Genomic DNA, 24,843 nt, shown 5'->3' with positions numbered 1-24,843 from the left:
ATTGATGAGAAGATGACATACGTACTGCAATAAGTGTGCATGTGAGGGTGGTTCATGGATGTGCTTCATCTCATGAGTTTAGAAAAAGGCAGATAAATATTCAGAGTGTTGCGATTTAGGCTGCTGGTATAATTCACTTACAGATTTCCTTAGAAAGGCTGGACAACTTAAATTGTACATAAATAGAAAAATATTCCTTCCATTTAGCTGAAGGCTGCATGCCCCTTAAAAAAACCATTCCAGCTGTTAAACCTTCATGAGAACATTTGAACACAAAGTGATCTGAATGCAGCATGAGAGGTTCAGGTGAGTATTATTACGCTAATAAGAGGACAGCCTCAAGTGTGCTCCAATGAGCTCATTGATTCATTCTACACTCACAACAGAATCAGAGCAGCGTTCGGTGCATCAGGCAGGGCAGTGTTTTTAAAAGGTGAACGTATTGTGTGACCCTCATTACCTTTAATTCATTAATATCATGTACCATACAGTCTGTGGGTTGCTTTAGTTCAAGATTAGATTCTCTCATTCAAGCTAAACATGTGAAGTGAATACTGACTGGTGCCTTTTAATACAAAAGAAGCATTCATCAAAAAGGAAAACTCCTCCATTTGGTCTGGCCTAGTGATGTCACTCTGACATCATAAATTCAGGAAGTGTGATGCGGCCCCCTCCCAAACACTAGTGAATCAGAAGAAAGGAACAAGGAAAGGTAAGTTTGAACAAAGAAACAAACAATTAAACATTTATCTTGTAATTTAAAGGATAACGGGAACTAATTAATGGTCGTGTGCTTTGCTTTAATCCTCCATATGATGAACGCAAACTGTAACATAATATAACAAGTAGGGGACTGTGTCTGCTGCAATGTTACACCAGAATGGTTTAATCAAAGAAAAAATACTCAGGAAGGAAAACAGGATTGTATCAAGTGTAGCATGAGCATGTCAAGGGACAAGTGGTGAGGAAAAATCAGAGTTCTCACTCACTTTGACCCAAAACATATGAAATCATTGATTGAATATTGGATGGCTGCAAATGCTTACAGTTAAAGTGGCTGAAAATTGTGAAATAGATGAATTAATGCATTCTCGTAAAGATTACATTTAGATGCAATTCGTCTTAGGAAAATACTCCCATCACAATAGAACTAATAGAGAAGGGAGAAGAGTGTTGAAGCTTATTGCTTTAAAATGTCTTCCAGGAGTGCCACAACTTACCCACCTCTTCTGAACTCACAAAAACTAGAGATCGCGACCAGTGAGAGTGCCTAGCCTCAAGCACAGCCAGCAAGCAGCTTTACAAGAAGGATAATCACTGACTCGAGCAAGTATTGCTCAAAGACAGCTGATCGGTGTATGTCAGTCATGCAGCAAAAGGTTTAGTTTATTGCAGATATTATTGCATTAATATTAATAGCTTTATTTTTTTTAATTAAAGAAGCATCAGGACAACCTCTCCAAAAATAACAGCTCTAAAGTATCATGCCAGTTAAACTAAACACAGTCTTGGTTTGCCAAAGCAACAGTGACAAACAAATCTGAGACAAGATATTAAGAGGGTAGTGATGGGCTAAAGTCTTCCAGACCACGTACTAAGAACCTGCAGCGATGCCCTGAGCTCTTCTGTGCCTGTAACGGTAGGTGGACAGCTATCACTCTCAGGAAATGCATACCACTTCAATCCCTTTGAATGCCACTTCTCATACCAGAGTTCTGACAGCATGTTTGGTGCTGGTTTTGTAGCTGCAACCTTGCTTCTGTGGTTGTGTGTGTAAATTACGGGGTGTGTGGTTCTCAGTCAGCGTGTTCACCTATGATCATGAATAATATTACTATTTTCACCAAATCAATCTAACAATAACAGAAAATGGTTTGAGCTCACTGCCGCAGTCAAACACAATTAAGTGCTTGTTTTATTTAGGTGCGAGTTTTACCTGCAGACTGAACCCGCTGGGGCTTTGATAAAGCAGAATTTGACACATGTAAAGTGCTTATCCCATCAGCACAATGCTGGGCTGCAAGCCAATTACACTGATCAGCCACAGTAAAACCACTGACAGGTGAAGTGAATAACGCCGATCATCTCATTACGATGCAGTGTTCTGCAGGAGACCTTGAAAGCTGACATTTATGTGGATGTTACCCCCCTATGAATTTCATTAAAGAATCCACAAAACAATAAGAACATCCCAGCTGCAATAATTGCTGGAAAACGTGTGAATTTAAAATTCAAACCATTGCTTCTTTCAGTCATACATACTAATTTTCACCCTGAACACCAGCTGAATATAATTAACCAGCTGTTAGAACTGAAAACCACATGAGATTTAACACCATGTTACACTTGTAACATCGCTTTAACAGCCCTGAGTCCCCCATAACTGACATTTGTATCTTTAAGGTGACTGTAGCCATGCTCTTTTTCAATAGTGTCAAGGGGATGCACATGAAAGCTGCAGTTGTCTAAGAGTATTTTGTGGCTAGTAGAACATACTTGTGATGTGATGACAGTCATAAGGCCTGTGACTGCACAGAGCACTGGGGAGAAAGAGAGGTGGTTACATTCTGCCTGAAGGTAGATTAAAAGGAGCTAATACTACTCTGCACCGCCTTGAGCACTTTTGATGCTGTCAGCTCTGAGAGATTTGATGATTTATCCTGAAAAGCCATTCCCATCATCATTCTGGCTTTAAGGAAGGGCCAAGCTTGATTAATACCTGCAGATACATGTGAGGAATTGCCTCAGTGGACTGTGAGCACAAATGACTTGAATAACAAAGCCAAACATGGAGGATGTTTTCAACTATGTTGTCATGGCACCCAATTATATCGTGGTTTGACAAAAATAGCAGCTAGTTAGCTTGGAGGAAAATGCCAGTATTTTACAACCCAAGTTTTGTGGTGGTACAGTTTGACAAACAGTTCAATCCAGTTCAGTTTTATTTATGTGGCGCAGATTCACAACATATGTGAGCTCACAGCGCTTAGCATCATAAGGTATAGACCTTACGAATAGAAAAGCTAACAATCCAAAGGTGCCTTTGGGTTCCCTATGAGTGACGGTGGAAAGGAAGGGGAAAAAATACTAGAATAGGGAGGGGAAAGAAAAACTCAGACACGACCAGTCTCAGAGACGACAGCCATCTTCCTTGATGGGGGGATGAGGGAGGTGGGGATGGTAGGAGGTGTTGGGGTGGGATTGCAGCCGGTGAGGCCAGCAGCTGCAGATCCAGAGACATCTGTGGAGAAAACAAGCCTCGGCATAGGACCTCAGGGCGACACAGAGGTAGTGAAGGTAATGGTGATATATAACAGCATAGAGAGAATGGATGAGAGGAGCCCAGTGCATCATGGGAATCTGCTGGCAGTCTAAACCTAAAAGTTGCAGGTCATCAGGGTCAGAGTTTGACTAATGGATTGGTTTCATTTGGCTTTATAGGTACATATAACTGCGTGTCCTCTGCATAATAACGGAAATGTATGCAGTGCTTCCTCATAATATTGCCGATGGGGAGCATGCATAAAGTAAATAATATTGGTCCACTTGTCCCAGTTAGTTATGGAGTCCCTCTGGAACTCCATAACTAACTGTGGTATGAGTGGAAGAATCATCATTAGCATGAACAAACTGAGATTTATCTGATAAATATAATTTTCACCAATTTAGTGCAGTTCCTTTCATCCCAATAACATATTCCAGTCTCTGTAATAAGATGCTGTGATCAGCTGCATCCAATGCAGCACTGAGATCCAGTAGAACAACTATAGAAACTAGTCCACTGTCTGAAGCTATTAGAAGATGATTGGTAACCTTTACCAGTGCTGTCTGTGCATTCTAAAGCCTGACTGAAACTCTAGTTGGCTAAAACACCTGGACATAGAGTATGCTTTTTGAGAAATGGCTTCATTCTAGCAGTTTTAAAAGCCTGCAGTACAGAGCCTGTTAGTGAAGCGAAGCTGATGATATTTAAAACTGCAGTGTTAAAGGAAAGATTTCCTTGAACAATCTACTGGTAAAGGGGTCCAACAAACATGCTGTTAGTTTAGAGGAATTTATTAACCTCGTGAGATCTGACAGATTTACAGCAGAGATGCAGTCAAAGTATAAATCTGCCCCATGAACGCTTCCAGTGCAACTGTACCTAAAGTTATGTTCAGGATTTTTTGTCTAACATTCAAAACTTTTTTTGTGACGAAGGTGATGAAATCTTCAGTACTGAGAGCTAAAGGAACAGAAGGTGCCATGGAGCTGTGACTCTTTGTAAGCCTGGCTAAACAGTGCTCTTGTTCTTGTTATCCTCAATTAAAGGCAAATAACAGTCAGTTCTTGTCTATGAATAGCTTTTATATATGTGAGAAAATTGTTTTTCCAGGCTAAATGAAATTCTGTTGAATTTATAGAGCGCCATTTCCTTTTTCAGTCTTTTTGAATTCTGGTTTAAGATGCACAGTTTTTCATGATACCATGAAGCCATTTTATTATAATTTATTGCCTTCTTTGTCAGAGAGGCAACAGGGTCACTTGATGTACACAGTAACGCTACAGTCCTATCAACTGGATTATACACCTGTGAGTGACTAACATTAGAGGAGTTGCGTTCTCTTGTGTTGGCATATGGCATTGAAATAAATAATAATGGAATAATTTCCTTAAATTTAGTTACTGCATTTTCAGATAAGCTTCTGCTGTAATGGAATTTCTTGGTAGATTCTCTGTTGTCCTTTATTGTAAATTCAAATGTTATTAAAATATTAGCAGCATATACATTTTTCAAAAGCTCACAGGTGTTACCAGTACTAGAAAAATGTGGTTCCAGATACTATAGATATTTTAATGCTTACATTTTTGGTTTGATTCTGTGCTACATGGCCTGCAGTTCAGCCGAGTTCAACTGAAAAGTCCCTGAATTTGTGCCATTTGACTGTTGGTCACAGCTGAGCCAGAGCCTCAAAGGTGTGCTGAGGAACACAGATTTTTATTTATTTTTTTCTCTTTCAAATAAAATGTATTTATTATCAGGTCATTTTAAAATGAGAAGTGTAGAAAAAAATAATATCCCAATTTTAAGCTTGGATTTGGAAAATTTTGTGGACAAAACTGTCCATCACATGATTACTTCAATGACTTTGTTTCTGTTTTTACAGTTTCTGGATCTAATAAATGGTGTCTTTTTGATCTTTTGCATGACTATCAAACATGCTGGCAGTTTTTGGGGTTCAGTAAGGTAAAAGATTTCTTAATACCCAGTGTGACCAGGAGAAATTATTAGAGCATGTTAAAACTGTTCATCTGAATGATTTAGTTGTTTCATCGTAAAGTCTGTCTGTCCTTTTGTTCATCACATTGGTTCAGAACAAGATGTCCGATCACTGCAGACCGCACTGCCATGAAAGCTGCTGTGCGTTCATGTTACCCTGATGGGGACCCTTTGGGTTGTTTGGTGACATGATTGTGTTTGTAGTGCTGCCATTGCTTCAGTATTCTGGTTGTGGAGTTAAAAAAACAACAAAATCATCACAATGTTGGTCATACCATCCATCGTCAACATTTCTTTATTTTTGTTACTGAATCTTTTTATTCACTTTCTTCAATATCTGCAAAACACAATAGAACACAAAACCACTTATTACAGTATATCAATAAGAGATAAATCATAGCACACAGAAGAAGACAAAACAGATAAGGGTAAAGGGAATTAGTGATAAATACAGTTTTAAAAAAACCTTCATTGTGGAGACGAATGAAGAATAAAAATGAGAGCAAGAGGGTATCTTGTATCAAACAGAAAACCAAAATGTAGCAATATTGACCTCCCATTAGGCTCCTTCCTTTATGTACATCAAAAACAAAACAATTGCCATTAGAGATTCTATAGAAGCACTGCCTGTTGTGAATTTAGTGCAGTCAGCAATCTGTGGTGGTTTCTGGCGTTTCCAGTGATAGAACAATCAGTGAAGCAACAAGGAAAGCCTGCCAGTGCTAATCCAAAAAAATCAAATAGATGAAAGTAATTGTCATTCACGGGTCCTGTTTTTTGAAGTTAGCTGGTGCTTAATTATACCTCAAGATGATTTTTCAGTGTGTGAATTTGGCCACCCGACAGCTGCCCATACATACATACATTACACACATATAGTATAAATATTAGTGCTACCAAACGATAAAAATTTTTAATCAAATTAATCAGAGGGTTGCTGTGCATTAATTAATCACGATTAAACAGAATTCATTTTTAGTCTAAATTAATAGCGTTTCATTTTGCATGCACAAAGAGACTCAAGAAAGAAGAATATACTTTACACTTAGGGTGTTTATTAAACACCTATAAAAGGTTCATGTTAGAATCTCTGACTAACACACGCTTCGTGTTAATGTGGTACTTTCAGCTGGAAGTGCTTCTGTGAGTGTGCATATTACTGCATGTTGGTCGACTGTTCCGTCACGGGGGTTTTTATATTAAAATTTCCCATAGAGAGGGCCAATGTGCTTTTTAGTAGGGCCAAACCGATAAGTATTTTTTGATTCCGATATCGATTTCAATATTTGGCAGAAAAAATTCTGATAATTGATTAATTGGCCAATTAGTTTAAAAATATATAGAACAAATAAAATGTTTTCTTTTTTGGGCCCTTTACACTTATAACAACAAAAGTATGAATTACAGGCAGAACATTGAAGTGTTTTACAATACTTTGTCCTTTAGTATTTGTTTAACTTTACAACAGAGAGGAATTTTCAAGTACAAAAACATGCAACAAAGCATTAAACCTCTGGAAAATTATATAACCTTAAATAAAAGAGCCAGTCTATAAATGAGTTATGAAATACATCTTGTCTTGTACTTCTTGTTAGAAGTAATTTAGTAATTTAGAGGTAGGTTATATATATATATATATATATATATATATATATATATATATGCTGTATATAAGCAACACAATGAGTGAAGTTACTTTAAAACAGTATTTCTGCAGCTCTCTGATGACCTTTAACAGGACTCACATGAACCAAAATAAAAACGAGATACACCTTTCTCAGATGTCAGAACATGTCATCTTTGACAGTTGTATATAAAATATATAAAGATCACAAATATTCCAACATTAATGTCACTCCATAACAACACACACAGTGAGTTGCTGTTACAGCCTGAGTCACGTTCTAGTATTTTTTGACAAAGTAAAACTAAGAGTGACATCATGACGGTTGCTGAAGACAGACAGTAATGTTAATCATTTAAACTTTAACTTTTTCTCTTAACTGAAACAAGAGACATGTTCAGTCATTGTTAATTCCACAACGTTGTTTTAAATTTACCTGTTGGTGCAGCAGACACCTGTAATGTTGCCTGGCTGTAGCTTAAACGGAGCAAAGACATCATTCTGGGCGATATAATAGCATTTACTGTTTTGTGAAAAATTAAGAATATATCAACGATTACACGTCAAAATTCTGGCCGATGATGATCATTTTTTATTATTTTAATTGTGTTGCAATTTTTAATTAGATTAATCATGGTGATGGATTAATCTGCGTTAACACGTTCATTTTGACAGCCCTAATAAATATATATTTTTATGTGTATCCACCACTATGTTTGAGTTCAGATGTCTTTCACATATTTTCATTTCCATTTTTCGCAGATACCGTATATACTGTAGACAGGAAAACAGTTTGTTTATATATAATGCAACCACCAGACTCTTCATGCAGCCCCTTAGTTGTGGATGCATCCAGAAATCCTTGTTGCTTTCCAAAGACAAAATCAGTTCCATTTCTTGCTTATACTAAGACACATAGTGTGTAACAGCTCATCTCATTTTATCCATGTCTGTGAAATGCTGCAAGATGAGCTGCTGCTAGTTCTTGGCACATTTCTCTGTAACAATACCTCTTATGGCCTCAAGGGGCAGCAGGTTTATTTTCTATCTGCATCCATGCAAGTTGATTATTTTCATTATTTCAGTTGGTTGCCACTTTTATCATTGGTTGTTGCTAGAGATACGGACCTGTACCCGTAGTCTGTGGACTACGGATACGGCACTTTCATTTGCCAATCAGATACGCAAGATCTTGTCACGTGGCTCCCGGTAGACGCTGGCATCGGTACTACAGGTACGGACCCTAAACCTGACCCTAACACTAACCCTAAACTTAACCTTTGCTTACCTTTCAACAGTTTGCAGTGGTTAGCAGCTTCTTGACTCGCGAGACTCGCGTACGGGTCCGTATCTGTCCGGCAAATGGAAAGTGCCGTATCCGTAGCCCACAGGCTACGGGTACGGGTCCGTATCTGTAGACACTACCTTTATCATTTCAAAAAACTCTACATTTAGTAGTACAAGCCCTTCTGAATTGCTTGTAGTTCGTAATCCAAGAATGTTAAGTTTCTTCCATTCCGCAGAAGGTCTGTAGTTACGTGATGAAATTTACAATCTGATAAGGAAATTACCCCCCCTCTTTTTCTATTAACAGAAACACCTCTACGGCACTTTTGTGAGCTTTCAACATTTGGTCTTGTTAGAGTGTAAATAATGTTTGACCAAACTGTAAGACACTAACAGAACACACTTGTTACTGCTTATGACATTTTTCAGTATGTTCCTCTTGAACATAACGTGGAGCTTCTGAAAGCAATATTTCCAGCAGGATAAAAAATCTCAATGCAATTTACACACTGACACTGGAAAAATTATTTAATTTATCTTTTAAAGTAAACAGTAACAATTACAGCGAAAGAAATCCACTTAACTGTTCATTTAAACTGGACACATTTTCCTAGCTTTGCACCAAATACAAAACACTTTAAAACTGCTGAACTGTACAAAAGTGTTAAGCAATTGAGCACAACACCAATGTAAGTGGTCAATATACACATTTTTGAACAAAGCAATTTTTACATTTAAAAATAGTTACTTTACATATAGTGTAATTATCCTCGTACACAAAATGTCATGATTAAAATAGAACATTCACTTTGACGTCATCCAGTATCCACTCTGCTATTCATGTTTTTCTTTTCACATTGAGTTCAGATGTGTAATATTTTGATATGTATTTACATTGTATTTTCAGTTATGTAATTATGCGGCTCATATTACTCACTCAAAGCATTTTGCTAAGACTCTGTCATTATGTTGTACATATTTTCACTCTGAATGACAAACTAAGTTTTGACTTGAAACAACTTTTGCTTTCACTGACCCACACAGTTAATTTTAATTTGTGAATAGCAGGATTTTTGCAAACTGCATAATTTTAACATACAGTGTTTTCCCAAGTGGAACAAAAATGGTTAGCAAAAACTAGACCAGAACTGACTTCATTCATCACACATTGGCTGTCAGTCACTCTGGATACATTCATGGATCATTTTATAACTGGATGAGTGTATTCAGGAGTCCCATTTTCTAAAGGTGCCTTTTGAGTATAGGATTTGCTGAGCTGTGAGTTTAGTTTTCAAAAACAGAATAAACTGCAGTCTGACAGCCTCAGCAGAACAGTTTTTCTTGCCTTTTTTTCTGCAACTCTTCCACTTTAGGTATTTTGCTGATGCACCTTTACCAAGTGGATGTTGATGACTGCTGATGGATGCACTGACTCAGAATAGGCCAGCTTTTGTAAACACCATGCCATCCTGCCCCTGCCAATAATACATCCACTTCGACATACCCTTTAAGGTGTTTTTTTGTGCGTTAACATGAGTAACTGGTCTCCTCTTTCACTCTCACCTCTCCATCTTCCACCTCGGCTTCAACAACAGCTGCTCCGTTGCTGAGCGGCGCATCACTCAGAGTGCTGCGAAGTGTCACCCGGGTGACGCTGAGCGAGTGTTTCCTGGGAGTGATGTGATGTGGCCGGTGGCACATTACCTCCTTGAACATTTCTCGAAAGCGCGTGGACATGAGGTTGTACAGGATTGGGTTGACTGCTGAGCTGAGGTAGAAAAACACTCCAGAGATAATGTGCACGTATTCGAAGATTTCCAGGTGATTGTCAGTCCAGTCGCTGATGAAACTCCACATGAGGCGATCGGTGTGAAACGGGGCCCAGCAGATTCCAAAAACCACAACTAGAACAACTTAAAAAAAAAAAACAGCAAGCGAGAGGAAGACGTGATGAGAGACATGTAGAGAGGATCTTAATAGACTGCATTGCTTATCGTTGCCAACGTGTTCCCTCTGCTTTCAATTAAACTGTTTCTCTAGGGACTGTGTGCCTCTGATGCAATCTGCCAATATTTGTCCTGGACATTTAGCCTTTGATTTAACTCTGTATGTCAGGATTAAATAGATTTATAACTGGAAGAGGCTGCTTTGAAAATGGTTTTTGTGCCATTGGTACAGGTCACAGTGTATGTCTGAGGACAAGCTTTTTATGAGGGAGTGGTCTTCATAAAAGTGCTTGGCAGTAGGATTAAACCAACAAGTCCTCCAATTCAGCTACTATGACATGAAAACATGAGGAACCAAATGCAGAATAAAGGAGGAGACTGTCACGTCTCTAATTATGCCTTAAAAGGGAATTGCACATTCTGCTTGACTAAAACATTATTTCTCTTACAGAGCCCTTGAATGGATTACTGTGACCAAAATGTACTGAATTTAATACAGCTCGGTATATTAAAGATTGGTATGAAAAGAATTCTTTGTGTCAATCTGCAGCAGATTTATGTTGTACTAAAAATGCCATGACTTATGAAATGTTTTGCTCGCTGAAAGCTTTTTCAAAGTTTTACTTCGAGATTGCTTCGAGATCACAGGGTTCTTCATTCACAGTAAGATTGGAATTGGTGCAATTGGACAAATGTCCACAACACAATCATCCCTAATATACAAATGGGGATGCATTTACATTTCGAAGAAAATTTGTTTATCGAAGTCCAGTCAGCCTGATATTTATTTGACAAGCTATGAATTAAAACAAAATAGCAATGACCAGAAAGAAATGGGTATATACTTGCAACTGGAACACTTCTTGTGGTAATATTTCAGGTGCTGGACAAAATTGCAAACTTGCAAACAATGTGAGAAATGGTAAACTTAATTCTTAATATTATAACATGACTGTCACGGCTAAAATTTGGCTCAAAGTACTTGTGAACCTGTTTACTTTCCCCATTTATTTACTCACTGTACAGTTGTTAGTTCAAAAGTTACAACAGGCACAACATTAAAACCATTCATCTATCCTTTTTCTTTCACTTATCCAGAGTCAGACTGTAGAGGCAGCAGGTTAGGCAGGCCATTCCAGCATCCCTCTCCCCAGCAACACTTTCCAGCTCTCTTTTGGTGGATCACAAGGGGTTTCCTGTCCAGATGAGATATGTAACCCTCCAAAGACTTCTAGGTCTACCCCAGAGTCTCCTCCTTCAAAAACAAAAATGTTGCGTTTATATTTTTGTTGAGTGTAAATCAATGCCAAAGGCCTACTATCTAGATAAGGTTGAGAATAATCCCTGAACCCACTTCATGTTTGGGTAACACAGGAGATGCTCACCTCTGCATTTGCTTTCACCTTCACCTCTGTAGCAAATGTGGGCTGCTGTTAGGCTTATAGAGCAGACTGTTGAAAACTATATTAGATCTGAATATGTCTCTGATTCTTATAGAGGAATCTGTTCCATTCTTTTCTTCCTTCATCATTTAGTTCAATGTTTTATCCGTAAAATGGCATTAAAAAGTTAAAAGATCTATTGCAAGTCCCCAGAGCTTAATGTGATGTTTTCAAATTACATGCAAATTACACAATGTAATCATTTTATGATTACAAGGATATGAAACAGAGAAAAGCGACAAAACCTTGCATTAAAGGAGCTGTGATCAGAGAATATTTAACATTTGTGTTTTGTTAATGGACTTGAAATATTAATCAAGCATCAAAATTGTTTACCATTAACTTTTCCTCTGAAGACACACTGAGTTGTTGCTTAAGCACCATTTTGCTGTCCTCTCTGCCTGACTGTTTCATGCAGGAAGCGTAGCATGAGCTTTGTTGGCAGAACAGCAACAGCAGCTTCAGTGCTCCAACTGTTTCTGCACCAAATTAGTCTGGCTCACGAGAAATAGACTTCAGGTTCCAGCCTAATATTGCCACAGCACATTCATGCTGTTTTCTCCTCCCCTTCCATTTTCTGCATTTTACCATTTAAAATATACTTCTATGGCAATTTTTTGCCAAAGACTTTTTAATAGCTCTTTGATGAATTAGCCACTTGAATAACAGTGCTTACCTCCCTGTGAGCAAGTTTTTTCCTTGTGACATAATTTTGCAGGGGCACCATCACTGCATCTTGGGCTTACTGCCACCCAAGATGATTGTGATTGTGTGAAAGAAATACAAACATCCAGAGTGTTTCTCCCCTATGGCAGAATGATGCCTTGTCTATTCTGCAGTCCTAACACAGTGCTGTGGAGATAGGTTTGGCTACGTGAGACTAACACAGGATGCATTTAACCATCGTAATGAATTGTGGCGCTGAATTGCTCAGAATGAACTGGCAACTGAAAAACACAATTTAAATGGTTTCTGTGTGGATGCTCTTTCCCTTACAATAAATGGGAGTTGATCAATCTGCCTAAGTGAAGAGGCTGTCTTATCTTTGTTGTCACCAAGCAAATTCTGGGAAACAGTTCCATGCATTCGAAATGTTTTGCGACTGTGGCGAGTGCACAGTTTGGCCTATAATGAATTTGTTTTCTAAACACAACCATTGGGAAACAAATGAGATTTGGAATTTAATAAAATGGAGACAGCAGGCTCAGTCACAGGATGTTTACAACATGGAAGCCCTCGGCTGACTTTCTTCTACATCCATAAATTTAACAAGGGCAAACACCAGGACCGCCGTAGGATTACAGGAGCAGAATCCCATGTAGTGCAATTAAAGCTGCTCATCTGATCTTTAGAAACCCTGGCCTTAAACCTCAAGGATCTATTGGGCTTGAACTGGAACACACAGCTCCAGGTGAGATTAGGGGAGACTGGGTATGGTTTTAACATGGAGGGTGTAGTAACACCATCAATTTCTCTAATCAGGGATAAGATAGGAGTCACATGATCATTTCAGTATTTACCCACTCCTCCCTCCATCACACACAGTGACTGTTAAGGTGGGAAACAGTTGCATGTAGATTCTATAGAGAAAAAAATATTTTGAGGTAAGAAAGTAAATTTTGTTACCAAGACTATAATTTGTTTAGTACATATACTATTGCAGATACAACCATGTGACTTATATTAGAATAAACTGAAGAGTTCCTTTGCAAAAACGGGTAACTCCGTTTTCAGAAAACTCATTTTTTTATTGTTTACTTGAGATAATAATAATAATGACACTAATACTTTATTTTGTCTATTTTGTCATGTATTTTTCTACTGAGTCAAATCCACTCAACTTCATTTTGATTGATGTTATCTCAAGTAAACAATAAAAAAAAGTTTTCTGAAAATTTATCAAAACGGAGTTATCTGTTTTTCAAATGAACTCTTCAATTATAGTTTCTTAGGCAAAATGTGATGTATTTTTCCCATGCTAATTTCAAGCCACTATGCTAATACAGCTAGCTAAACAATGGCTAACAGGGGTGGCTTGGGTGGTAACAAAGGATCACCTTGTATTTGACATCACCTCATCAGGTCTGTGATATTCTTGCAGAGGTTTGACTTGCTGCCTTTTTAGAAAACAAATGTGGGTACGTGGTATTAAAGTTGGAGAACTCTAACTCAAAAATTCAGTGAGTTGAAGGTGCTGGAAAAAAAGTGTTACAACCATACCCGGTCTCCCCTACATGATAAGACTGTTATAAAAATGTGAAAAGTTGTGGCTTTAACAGATCAGTATACTTACACAACATTTTAGTGACCTGCCGGCGACGTGCTTTCTGCTGCTGTGTCCGAACGTTACAGAAGCTGTCCTGGCCAAAGCCCGATTTCGCCTCCAGCGCCTGGCGCAGCTTTTCCCGCTTCAGCTGCAGGCCGATGAGCAGGTAGAGAACGCTGATTGTGAGCATGGGCAGAATGAAAAACAGCAACGTGGTCACCTGTATGGTCAGGTTGTACATCCAGCGTGGCTTCACCAGTGTGCAGATGGCCGAGTTGGGAATCTCCACGTTTATGTCTCCTGCAGGGCCAGTGAAGTGACTGTGAAGGATGATGATTCCATGCAGACTGGTGTTGGGAACAGCGCACAACACGGAAACACCCCACACCGTGAGGATGACCCGCTTGGCGTGGGTGCGTGTCACGACATACTTTGCTCGAAGTGGGTGCACTACAGCGATGTAACGTTCCACGCTGAGTGCCGTCACGTTGAGGATGGACGCTAGGCAGACCGTCTCAAACAAGAAGGTTTTAAAGTAGCAGCCTCCCTTCCCCAGCAGAAACGGGTAGTTTTGCCACAGCTCGTACAGCTCTAATGGCATGCCGAGCAGCAGCACCAGCAGGTCTGACGCTGCCAAGCTGAACAAGTAGTAGTTTGTTGGCGTCCACATGACCTTGTTGCGAGCAATGACGGTGCAGGTCAGCACATTCCCCACGACACCAACCAAGAAGATGATCAGGTAAATGAGGCAGACGGGGAGGAACACAGATGATCGACGAGGACCCAGGTATTTTTCCAGGTACCCTTCCTCTGTCAGACATGCATCATCCAGTTCAACTTGGCTGCCGTTCATGCCTGAAGTCACATTGCCGCACTTTCCTCCAGGAGAACAAAGCCACTCGCCTTTTTCATTAATTAAATCAAAAGAACAGTTGTAAGCTGCCATCCTGCTGGGAACTAGCCTGGCTTGCTAGACAAAAAACAGTAAGGAAAGAGGTATGAGTTGCCACTGGTAACACTTTTCACAAAAATAAGAGTAATGAGGAGAATGAGTAGAATGACACAGGTGCAACCAAATAATCAAACACCTCTGAAGGTCTTTTTTCTTTACTTTGTATTTTACATGCTGGAAGGCACAGTAAGAGCAAGATACAAAGTCAAGAAAATGGTGGAGCATTTCCATCTTAAAAATGCACTGATGTGCACTGATTTCAAAAATAACGAGTCAGGGTATTTGGTTTTCATAAAGAACAAAGCTAAGGAACTGAGGATTTGGATCATAAGTGATCTGTTATGTGGGAAGAGCAGAGTGGTGAGAGAAGTGGGGACTTCATAGATTCAGTGTAGAGCTGCATTAGAGCTACTGTAAGGTAAGAAGGTATGAAAGAAAATGTGAAATATGTAACTCTGATACAGAGAAATTAGTTTTTAGAGCTTCAGTCAATGACCTGGAGAGGCTAACTCTGAACTAACGACTCTATAATACATTATGAAGTTCTGCTCAAAAACAAAGCTTAGAGATACAATATTAATTAATTATTAGGTAATGGTTGGTTCATAAGTATATGTCAACTTACTTTCCTGTTCCTATTTTTCTTTAGCAATATCAGTAAATAGCACTTATATCCTTTTGCTTTTCTGTTAGGCACACATTTATTCTCTTGTGATGTAACTTTGTTTTCAATATCTGGCTTAGTCTTATCTTGATCTTATCTTTATCTTATCTGTTAGCTGACATTAAAGAAAAACTAACAGACTCTCGAGTTAATTTTCAACCTAATGACTTAAAGTGTGATTGGACTGTATTGTTTCATTTTGAAGTCCCTCTCTGTTCATCGATCTCTTAAAATCCAAAGTCAAAGTGACATTTGGACATGCTTCAGTAAGTTTTATGAAAACAGATTCTTACTGTTGCCTTTCCATCTGAGCTTAATCACCAGATATTTCAGCTTACTTGTACTTCTTCAGTGTGAATTTCCCACTCTGACTCATAATTATGAAATAATGAGGGATTGTTTTGTAACTTCTCAGTATGATGTATCACTTCTCTTAATGCTGCACAAAAAGAGAAACTCACCATTAACTAATCGTTTATGAATAAGTAATTCGTCATCTTTGTCATGTTGAACATATCTAAATAAGTGGAATGACTGGTTGGTAATGACACACCAATAGCTTTTTAATTGTAATTTATCAGAGATTAAAATTTTGATGATCACTAGAAATGTGCATATTTCATTAGTAAATGAGGAAGGAGCTATTCTGCATCTTGACATTCATCCGTATCCATCATGTTCCCCACCAATTCCCAAAACTTTGAATTTGATTAGCTTTCAGTGCTGTTTCTGCCAGTGGATTGTAGGTTCACTTCTGACAGTGAAAGACTGATGAATAAGCTTGAACTGCCATCTGTTTCCTGCACTTGCAGGAGAGCTGAAAATCTTCAAAAGCTTTGTTCTGGTGCTTCAGTCATGTCAAATATGCTGTTTTTTCTGGAAACTAATTTAAAAAGAAACCACATCAGAGGGACTGTTCTGTTGATGCCAGACACTGCTCTGCAAAACACGGTGAACAAATTACAGATGGGGACCTGTGACTCACTGAACCTGAACTTTCAGGGAAAATGCCAGTACTATACTATATTTTTCAATTTTGAAAGAATGTGATAGACTTGAGGCCGTTGGTTCAAACTGAATTCATAACTCGTTTTCTTGCCTGTAACTTCAACGTCGTGGCTTCCTCTCACCGTTTCCTTATGCTATTTCCAGCCACAACAGGTAGCTGTTTTTCAATTCAATTCAGTTCAATTCAATTTTATTTATATAACGCCAATTACAGGTCACATTGTCTCGAGATGCTTTAAAGAACTCATATGCCTGAACCTCCAGAGCAAGCCCTAAGGTGACAGTGGCAAGTCCACAACCTAAAATTAGTGACTAGCTGGTGCTCATAGTGATCTTTAATTTTTTTTTTCAGGACATGGTCGAGTTGAAAACAGTGTTGGACGGACAGTTTTTACACAACTTACACTCATTGCTCTTTTTCAGCGTTACCTTTACAGCCTGGTGCCTCAAGCAACAAGTGGGCAAAAAAGGAATCATAACTGTAAAAGTTTTTGTAAAACATTCATCCATCCATTCTCTATACACCGCTTTATCCTCACTAGGGTTGCGGGGGGTGCTGGAGCCTATCTCAGCTGACTCGGGCGAAGGCAGGGGACACCCTGGACAGGTCGCCAGTCTGTCGCAGGGCTACATATACAGACAGACAATCACACTCACATTCACACCTTCGGGCAATTTAGAGTAACCAATTAACCTCAGCGTATTTTTGGACTGTGGGAGGAAACCAGAGTGCCTGGAGAAAACCCACGCATGCACAGGGAGAACATGCAAACTCCATGCAGAAAGATCCCAGGCTCAGGCTGGGATTTGAACCGGGGATCTTCTTGCTGCAAGGCAAATGTGCTAACCACTGTGCAGCCCCACACCAAGCAGTGATATCCTGAATTCGCTGTTAGTTTTGCTTGTCTAATGGAACATCTGCAATTCACTATATTGCCAAAACTATTCACTCACCCATCCAAATAATCAGAATCAGGTGTTCCAATCACTTCCATGACCACAGGTGTATCAAATCAAGCATTTAGGCATGCAGACTGCTTTACAAACATTTGTGAAAGAATGGGTCGCTCTCAGGAGCTCAGTGAATTCCAGTGTGGAACTGTGATAGGATGCCACCTGTTCAACAAATCCAGTCGTGATATTTCCTCGCTCCTAAATATTCCACAGTCAACTGTCAGCTGTATTATAAGAAAGTGGAAGTTTGTGGGAACGACAGCAACTCAGCCACCAAGTGGTAGGCCAAGTAAACTGACGGAGCGGGGTCAGCAGGTGCATAGTGCCGAGAGGTGGTCAACTTTCTCAGTCGCTACAGACCTTCAAACTTCATGTGGCCTTCAGATTAGCTCAAGAACAGTGCACAGAGAGCTTCATGGAATGGGTTTCCATGGCCGAGTAGCTGAATTGAAGCCATACATCACCAAGTGCAATGCAAAGCGTGGGATACAGTGGTGTAAAGCACGCCGCCACTGGACTCTAGAGCAGTGGAGACGCCTTCTCTGGAGTGACTAATCACGCTTCTCCATCTGGCAATCTGATGGACCAGTCTGGGTTTGGTGGTTGCCAGGAGAATGATACTTGTCGTACTGCGTTGTACCAAGTGTAAAGTTTGGTGGAGGGGGGATTATGGTGTGGGGTTGTTTTTCAGGAGCTGGGCTTGGCCCCTTAGTTCCAGTAAAAGGAACTCTGAATGCTTCAGCATACCAAGACATTTTGGACAATTCCATGCTCCCAACTTTGTGGGAACAGTTTGGAGCTGACCCCTTCCTCTTCCAACATAACAGTGCACAAAGCAAGGTCCATAAAGACATAGATGACAGAGTCTGGTGTGGATGAACTTGACTGGCCTGCACAGAGTACTGACCTCAACCTGATAGAACACCTTTGGGATGAATTAGAGCGGAGACTGAGAGCCAGGCCTTTTGGTCCAACATCAGTGTGACCTCACAAATGCGCTTCTGAAAGAATGGTCAAAAACTTCCCATAAACACACTCCTAAACCTTGTGGACAACCTTCCCAGAAGAGTCAAAGCTGTTATAGCTACAAAGGGTGGACCAACGTCATATTGAACCCTATGGATTAGGAATGGGACGTCACTTACGTTCATATGCGAGTCAAGACAGGTGAGTGAATACTTTTGGCAATATAGTGTATCTGTAGAGCTTCCTTTTAACCTGTTCAGAATGTCTTTCTTATCAGAGGAACTATGTGATTGATGAGAGTACAATCAAATGTGATCCATCAGCCTTTGAAGGTCAGTGGGTAATATTAGTGGCAGTGGCTCTACTGGCTTTGTGAGTGGCACATGATGGTACATCATTAATGACCCTGCTGCTGTCCTAAGTTTGATTCCCAGTAGGGAGATCTGTTTTAGTAACTGCATGCACTCCCAGCACTGCTTCTTGATTAAAGTGTCCCAGGATGATTGGTGTAACAGTAGTATCTACCTAGTGTCACCTCCTGCTAGAAGCCAAATTAATTAACAAACAACATGTCTGTTTATTATACTGTGCAAGACAACCACATCCACTCAGCACTTCTAAATCCAAGTAACCACAAACAACATATTTAAAACATACTAAAACTAAAGAAAAAAATGCACAAGATGCCTTTTCATGAGTAGTTGCTCTTCATGCAGCACAAAGTCCACTCTGACTCTTAAGTGAGAAAGTGAATGAGCAGATTTCCCCACAAATTTCAAAAATTTCTTCAAAGGTCGCCCAGAGGAGTCAGTGTTGATTTGGATGATGATTTTAAAAATGTCCACTATTTTAAAGATCCTCTATCTGCACAATATTGAAAGTCACAGATGTCTCCAGGATGTACTTTACAATTTTAGACCACAAAGATGGTAATCTGGCTCTTGTTTTTAGCTTGGTTGTAACTGGGCTGTTTCAGTGCCTGCAGCTTTGAAGACAGTTGATCTGCTGCTATCTATACCCTCTTCAAATCGACTTTCTATTGCTTCTTCCTGAGTAAGTTTGTCAGACAGTGTTACAGTTATAAAAATCAGAGGTTTAGCAGTACAGAGCTGCAGCTTAGAAATGGCTCAAAAGCAGCTGGTACTTGTGGTCCTGACAGAAAATTATGTCACATGAACAGGTTTACTGAAAAGTTTCTTTTAGCGAAGATCTTTACTTGAAACATGTATACTCTTGTAACCACAAAAGTCCTCTATTTTAAACAACTTACCCCAAACTCAACCAAATAGAGCATTTGTTTCAGCTATTTCAGCTATTCCAAGTTGTATTCAGAGGGAAGGGACAGATGACATGTTTGAACACTCTTTGACACTATTTTATGATCAACTGTTATACTTCTAACCTTTTAATGATGTTTTGTAGGTGTGAGAAATTTGGAGGTAAAAATGGCAAAAATCAAAGTTGTTAAGCTGTGAAGTCCTTTCTTCTTGCCATTCGTCAAGCACCCCACAACTAGTTAGCCTCCCAGCTATAAAAACAATTCAGGACTTTGACCTAGGTGCTATGAAACATCTATCTCAACAAAAATCATCCAGTTCAAATTGCTCTTTCTGAAGAGGGAGCAAAGAGCAGCAGCCTTAAACCAGTGGTTCTACAATCATGGTGAAATTAACCAACTTTACAGTATTTTGAGCTGGAAAAACTGACACTGTGGAAACGTGAGACTTAGAAATGCTAAAAAAGGAACACAATGTTCAACCTCTACAGACACTTCAACAATGATAATGACTTTTGAACTGGTGCTGAATTTTCACTACTTGGACCAGATTTATCCTGCCAATCTGGGGATCAATCTGACGACCTTTCCCTAACCTTCAGGTCATTGCATGCACATTACAAGTACAGGAACAAATCGACAAATGCTCACTGCCAGCAGTGTCTCCTTGAGTAGGTCTGAACCTCCTGTTCAAAGGGAACACGCATCAGAAAGCACTGACTTATTATATATATATCTGAAATCTTTGGAGGCTTTTGAAGTTCTGGTCAAAGGAAAGCAATTTGGCAATAATTACATTCCTGGGTGAAGGACTTAATAGGAACCTGGAGAAGATGAAAGTTAAAAATCATGCATCACACTGGTAATACCACGCTTAAATGACTGTTTGGATGTGACGGATTTTTGATATTTTACTAGCCTAGGCGTAGTTTCCATTATATAAAGCAAATTTGATTATCCTTTCAGGGGAACTTCTGGGCAGGAATTTATAAAGGATTTTGTTAGATCTCATTAAAAAAAAGTATTTCATGCTTGAGTTGAGGCTGGAGAAAAAGAAAATGGTCAATCAACTGACTGTAAAATGTCTGAGCTGGAGGTAAACTAATATTTTCAAATGAGAAGTGGATAAATATAATAAGAAGAAAATGGTTGAAGCTTCTTATGAATGACTATTAATGATATGCTGGAATACACAGCACCCTTTTTTTTAAAATTATTTTTATTTTTTCGATACATTTATGTTGGAATCAGAGGGTCTTTCTCTCTCCAGCCGAGAGCGCAAGATGCCTTTTGTGCCTGTCGACTAAAGGCTTCAGTCTGGACAGAAAAGGCACTTGAAACACAATCAATGATATGGCATGTCGTCAATGCACTGCAGTGTGAACATCCACTGCATTACAACGAACTGCATGCCATAGTCAAGCCCTGTGACTACATATGCAGCCACTTCTGTGCAATAAGCGACTTCTTGTGTTGTGGATGTTTTCACACGGCAGCCCCCGATGTCCATCAAGCCGAGTTTACCTGCTCACATGAGGCTGGAACACATCACTTGTGTTTCCTTATATTAGCATTTCCCCTAGTATGAAAGCTCGGAGACAAGCTAGTGGTGTATAATAAGACAGCATAATGAGACAGTGTCCATATAGATCTGGATGCAGGATCGACAGCAGACGTGATGCATTTATGGATGACGCATCACGTCAGGAGCATTTTGCAAGTTGTGAATCTCAAATATTCTTGTTTGTGAGCCGCAGTTACTGTAAACCATTTTGGTTTAAATAAACAGATATGATAAGTAATAAATAATATTATATGGCCAAATTTGATGTTAAATAATTGCCATGTCCACCTGAGAGTCGTGCCTTGTTTTCACATAAAATGGGTGAAACAAAGGAGCAACACATACTGTCCTAAAACTAATAAAAGAAAGAGCTATAAAAATGGCAATAAAATGTCATATATGATCTGCGCCTGGCCACAGATGAAAATCTCCACAGTACATTCATAGATAAGGCTTTTCTGATCTCTATAGGGGAAATTCATCCTCTGCTTTTGAATATAATGATTCAGGACTGGTGAGCAATGAAATCAATGAAAGCAGCTTCCGAGGGAAAATCACCCTCTGCCTTTGAATGTAAAGATTCATGGCCAGTTAGTAAGAAAACAAACAAAAATGGAGTCAGCACTTTTTATGTCAAAATGTGGAGAATTACCGAGAGGCTGGCTTAAATTCCGAAAGACTTATTGGTATGAATGTCAGTGAACCATGCTTTCTAAACATCAAAAGTAATAAATTTCAAAAACGAGGCAACAAAAATACAATTCATTGAGTAAAAGAAGACAAATGAGCAGATTTAAAAGGGTGTAACATTCGATAGAGTATACATCTCCATACTTTTCTCTCTTCTCTGATCATGAATAATCCAAATTGCAAGTCCGAATCATGTGGACCTCGAGAAAAAGTCACCAGACCAAAATTACATCCTGTTTCAGCAAAGTCAGCCTGACACTGCATCCTGTGAGAGTAAAACATGTTGGACGAAATGGGTTCAAGTTCATTAAAAATGCATGGATTAAGTGCAGGTTTTCCAGGGATTGCTAGAAACCCGAAACAGAATTTTCTTAGGCTCTTCTCTGTCATTCTAAGCTATCACTTTAGCAACACCACAAGTGTCCAACCACCCAACAACACTGAATATATCTTTCTTTTTTGACTCCTTACAATATTCGTATAATTTATGTAATTCAGTCATGACCCTATTATGCCTCATTCAAACAAAAGTGAAAACGTTTAGCTGTTGCTATCAGCAGTTTTCCCTTAAATGGATTCAGTTTTCAAAATTTGATTACAAAATTAAAAACAGAGGATGTATGGCAAATAACAAAACACCTTTTAGTGTCTAAACTTATATAATTTACATCAATGGATTTTTTTTTCCCCCATTGCTGATTCACTAAGATATGAAAGAAGTTAAAACAACTTTTTTTTCCTTATTTTTATGTAGATTCCTCAATTCAATGGTTTTATTTTAATGATGCTTTCTCATGCAATCCAGTTCCGCTCAACCTCCCACAGGCTTTAACAGAAAGACACCACTTAGATAAATGAAAGGGAAAGACTGCACACAAATGCAATTACAGCCTCAGTGTTGAACTGAAATGACCACTAAGATATAATGTTTCTGCTGTGAAACATCAGTCAATTTGGAATGCTCACTTTTCATTTTAGCACACAATAATATAAGGATAGTTAGTGGGATGTCTGTTTTAAAAAGCGATGAGGTTAAAAACAGAGCACTAGAAAAAGTTGAAAGAAATGCAAAAGATAGTCAGCTAATAAGTACTTTTTTTTACCTGGATCGTCTATATTTTTGAGGTGATGAAGTAGATTCTATAATAGATAGTAGATGTACAGTGATTTCGCCTGGGACTAAAATACAAAGCTTTCTAGAGAGGATAAATCTTCTTACCTCTAATGTGTTTCCGTTCTGTTATTCCTTGGTGTAAACCCCGATTAGTGTCTTGAGTGTGAACAATGTGCTGCTCTCTGAGTCCACTCTCCTCTTGGTCTGTCGTCTCTCCTCCAGCCTCACTTGCAGTCACACACACACACACACACACATATACACACACTCTCTTTCTGTCATCCTCCCTCACCTCCACCCTCTAACATGAGAACATGCAGACATACATGTGTATCCAGTTCCCACACTTACTGTGTAATCGCTGTGATGGCAGTAATGTAATAATATGAGCTTTCACATCGATACTCCTTAACGCTGATAAGAAACATCATTCTTCTGTCTTTATTATTTAGTGTTGTTTTTCCACGCAACTTTCTCAATCTGGCATGTCTTTTTTAAACCTTGATGTGACAGTTGGGCATGAGGTTGATTGATTTATTTATTTTTCTGGGGAAGGAAGCAGAGGCTCCCACCAGTGTTGCAGACTGACTGTTCGTATCCGCTCATCTCTGCTACAAAGAGACTAGCTGACTTACAGTCTGCACTGTAACTTTGCACTGCTCTCACCATTAAGCAGCTGAACACATTTTTCAGCACATTACAACACGTTTTGTGAATAGATTGTGCATGTAGGAGTGCGTGCACATTTGCTATTCTCTTGTGTGCCGTGCTTGATGATGACTAATGCATAGAGAGCGAACCGAGCATGTTGGTGGTGTGCATGACATGAGTGCTCTGGTCCCAGATTCTCCCTCCACAACGGGAAGCCGCATGTTGACTAACAGTCTGAATGCAGAGAAATCACATGTTCTGGGTTGATGATTCAACAATTCTTCGTTGCCCTTTTACAGCCCAGTAGTCTGCATATGAAAGCTGGATGCTGAGTTTGCCATTTGGCTGTTGCTGTTTTGCTATTTGGAAACCATATGTAACAAGCAAAGGGTGAATCTAACTTGAGAACAATAATTTAGTAAGTGAACAACAAGCAGGCTGGAAACTAGTGACTTCATGTCTCGATCAAGGTTTTTGTTCACTTTCTCATCTGAGCCATCTGTGAGTTTGTGTCAGCAGAGCGGATACCATTTTCCTAGATAATGCATGTAAGTATTGTCCTGTATCGACAAACAGAACATTGTGGAGGCTATTAAGGGGCCACCATGACAAAGTGTTCTGTGAGCTCACAAGTCTCAGATGCATCTGGGACAACCTTCCCATGTCCCAGAGGCAATCACAACCAAACCTAATCATAAAATGTGTCTTTTGACTAAACAGCGACACTAGCACAGGACAAAATGTCTACTCAATTTATGTTTTCAATGAATAAATAATGCTGCATGTTTAAGAAAACTATTTAAAATTTGCATCTGTTGGGTCCTGCTGCAAATTGTACTTTCCCTCTACGATGCATGTGCGACAGCAGACATAAATTAACGTTTGGGATTCGATTGTGCCAATACCGAGCAATTGAAAATGCCTTATTCGTGACTATTTAAGATCAGATCAGAAGATCCCTCACTGAGATCATGAATTCATTCAGAAAATGTTTAATGACGTAACAGATAAAATGAGAGGTAAGGTTTTTTTTCCATAGACCTCTATATAATCACATTTTGCAACCAGGAGCTCCTGGAATGGCTTCACTTTTCTAACCTGGAGGCTATGTTCATCTTTTCTGTACTACTGCAACCAGGAACACTGTATGATTACATGCATAGTTCACCTTGAACACTC

General features: G+C 39.2%; 1 protein-coding gene across 1 annotated transcript; it reads right to left on the bottom strand.

Moving 5' to 3' along the window:
* Window positions 1-5,539: 5,539 nt before the first annotated feature.
* Window positions 5,540-23,350, bottom strand: nmur1a (neuromedin U receptor 1a). Its single transcript, XM_022212288.2, has 3 exons — window positions 23,119-23,350; window positions 13,853-14,795; window positions 5,540-10,084 (listed from the first exon to the last, which is right to left on the bottom strand). Exons 2-3 carry the CDS (start codon window positions 14,769-14,771, stop codon window positions 9,699-9,701), a joined length of 1,305 nt encoding a protein of 434 aa, XP_022067980.2. The 5' UTR covers window positions 14,772-14,795; window positions 23,119-23,350; the 3' UTR covers window positions 5,540-9,698.
* Window positions 23,351-24,843: the final 1,493 nt, after the last annotated feature.

Source organism: Acanthochromis polyacanthus, chromosome 4 (assembly GCF_021347895.1).
Source record: "Acanthochromis polyacanthus isolate Apoly-LR-REF ecotype Palm Island chromosome 4, KAUST_Apoly_ChrSc, whole genome shotgun sequence".
Lineage (NCBI taxonomy): Eukaryota > Metazoa > Chordata > Actinopteri > Pomacentridae > Acanthochromis > Acanthochromis polyacanthus.
The sequence above is the reverse complement of the archived record's forward strand: the minus strand, read 5'-3'. Positions and strand labels throughout refer to the sequence as shown.

What these genes read in the sequence shown, in the direction of transcription:
- nmur1a (XM_022212288.2), bottom strand. Translation starts at nt 14,771, where the DNA reads ATGGCAGCTTACAACTGTTCTTTTGATTTAATTAATGAAAAAGGCGAG. An exon ending in GCAGGTCACTAAAATGTTGT is followed by an intron (nt 10,085 to 13,852) that starts GTAAGTATACTG and finishes TTTTTTTTTAAG; the next exon opens with TTGTTCTAGTTGTGGTTTTT.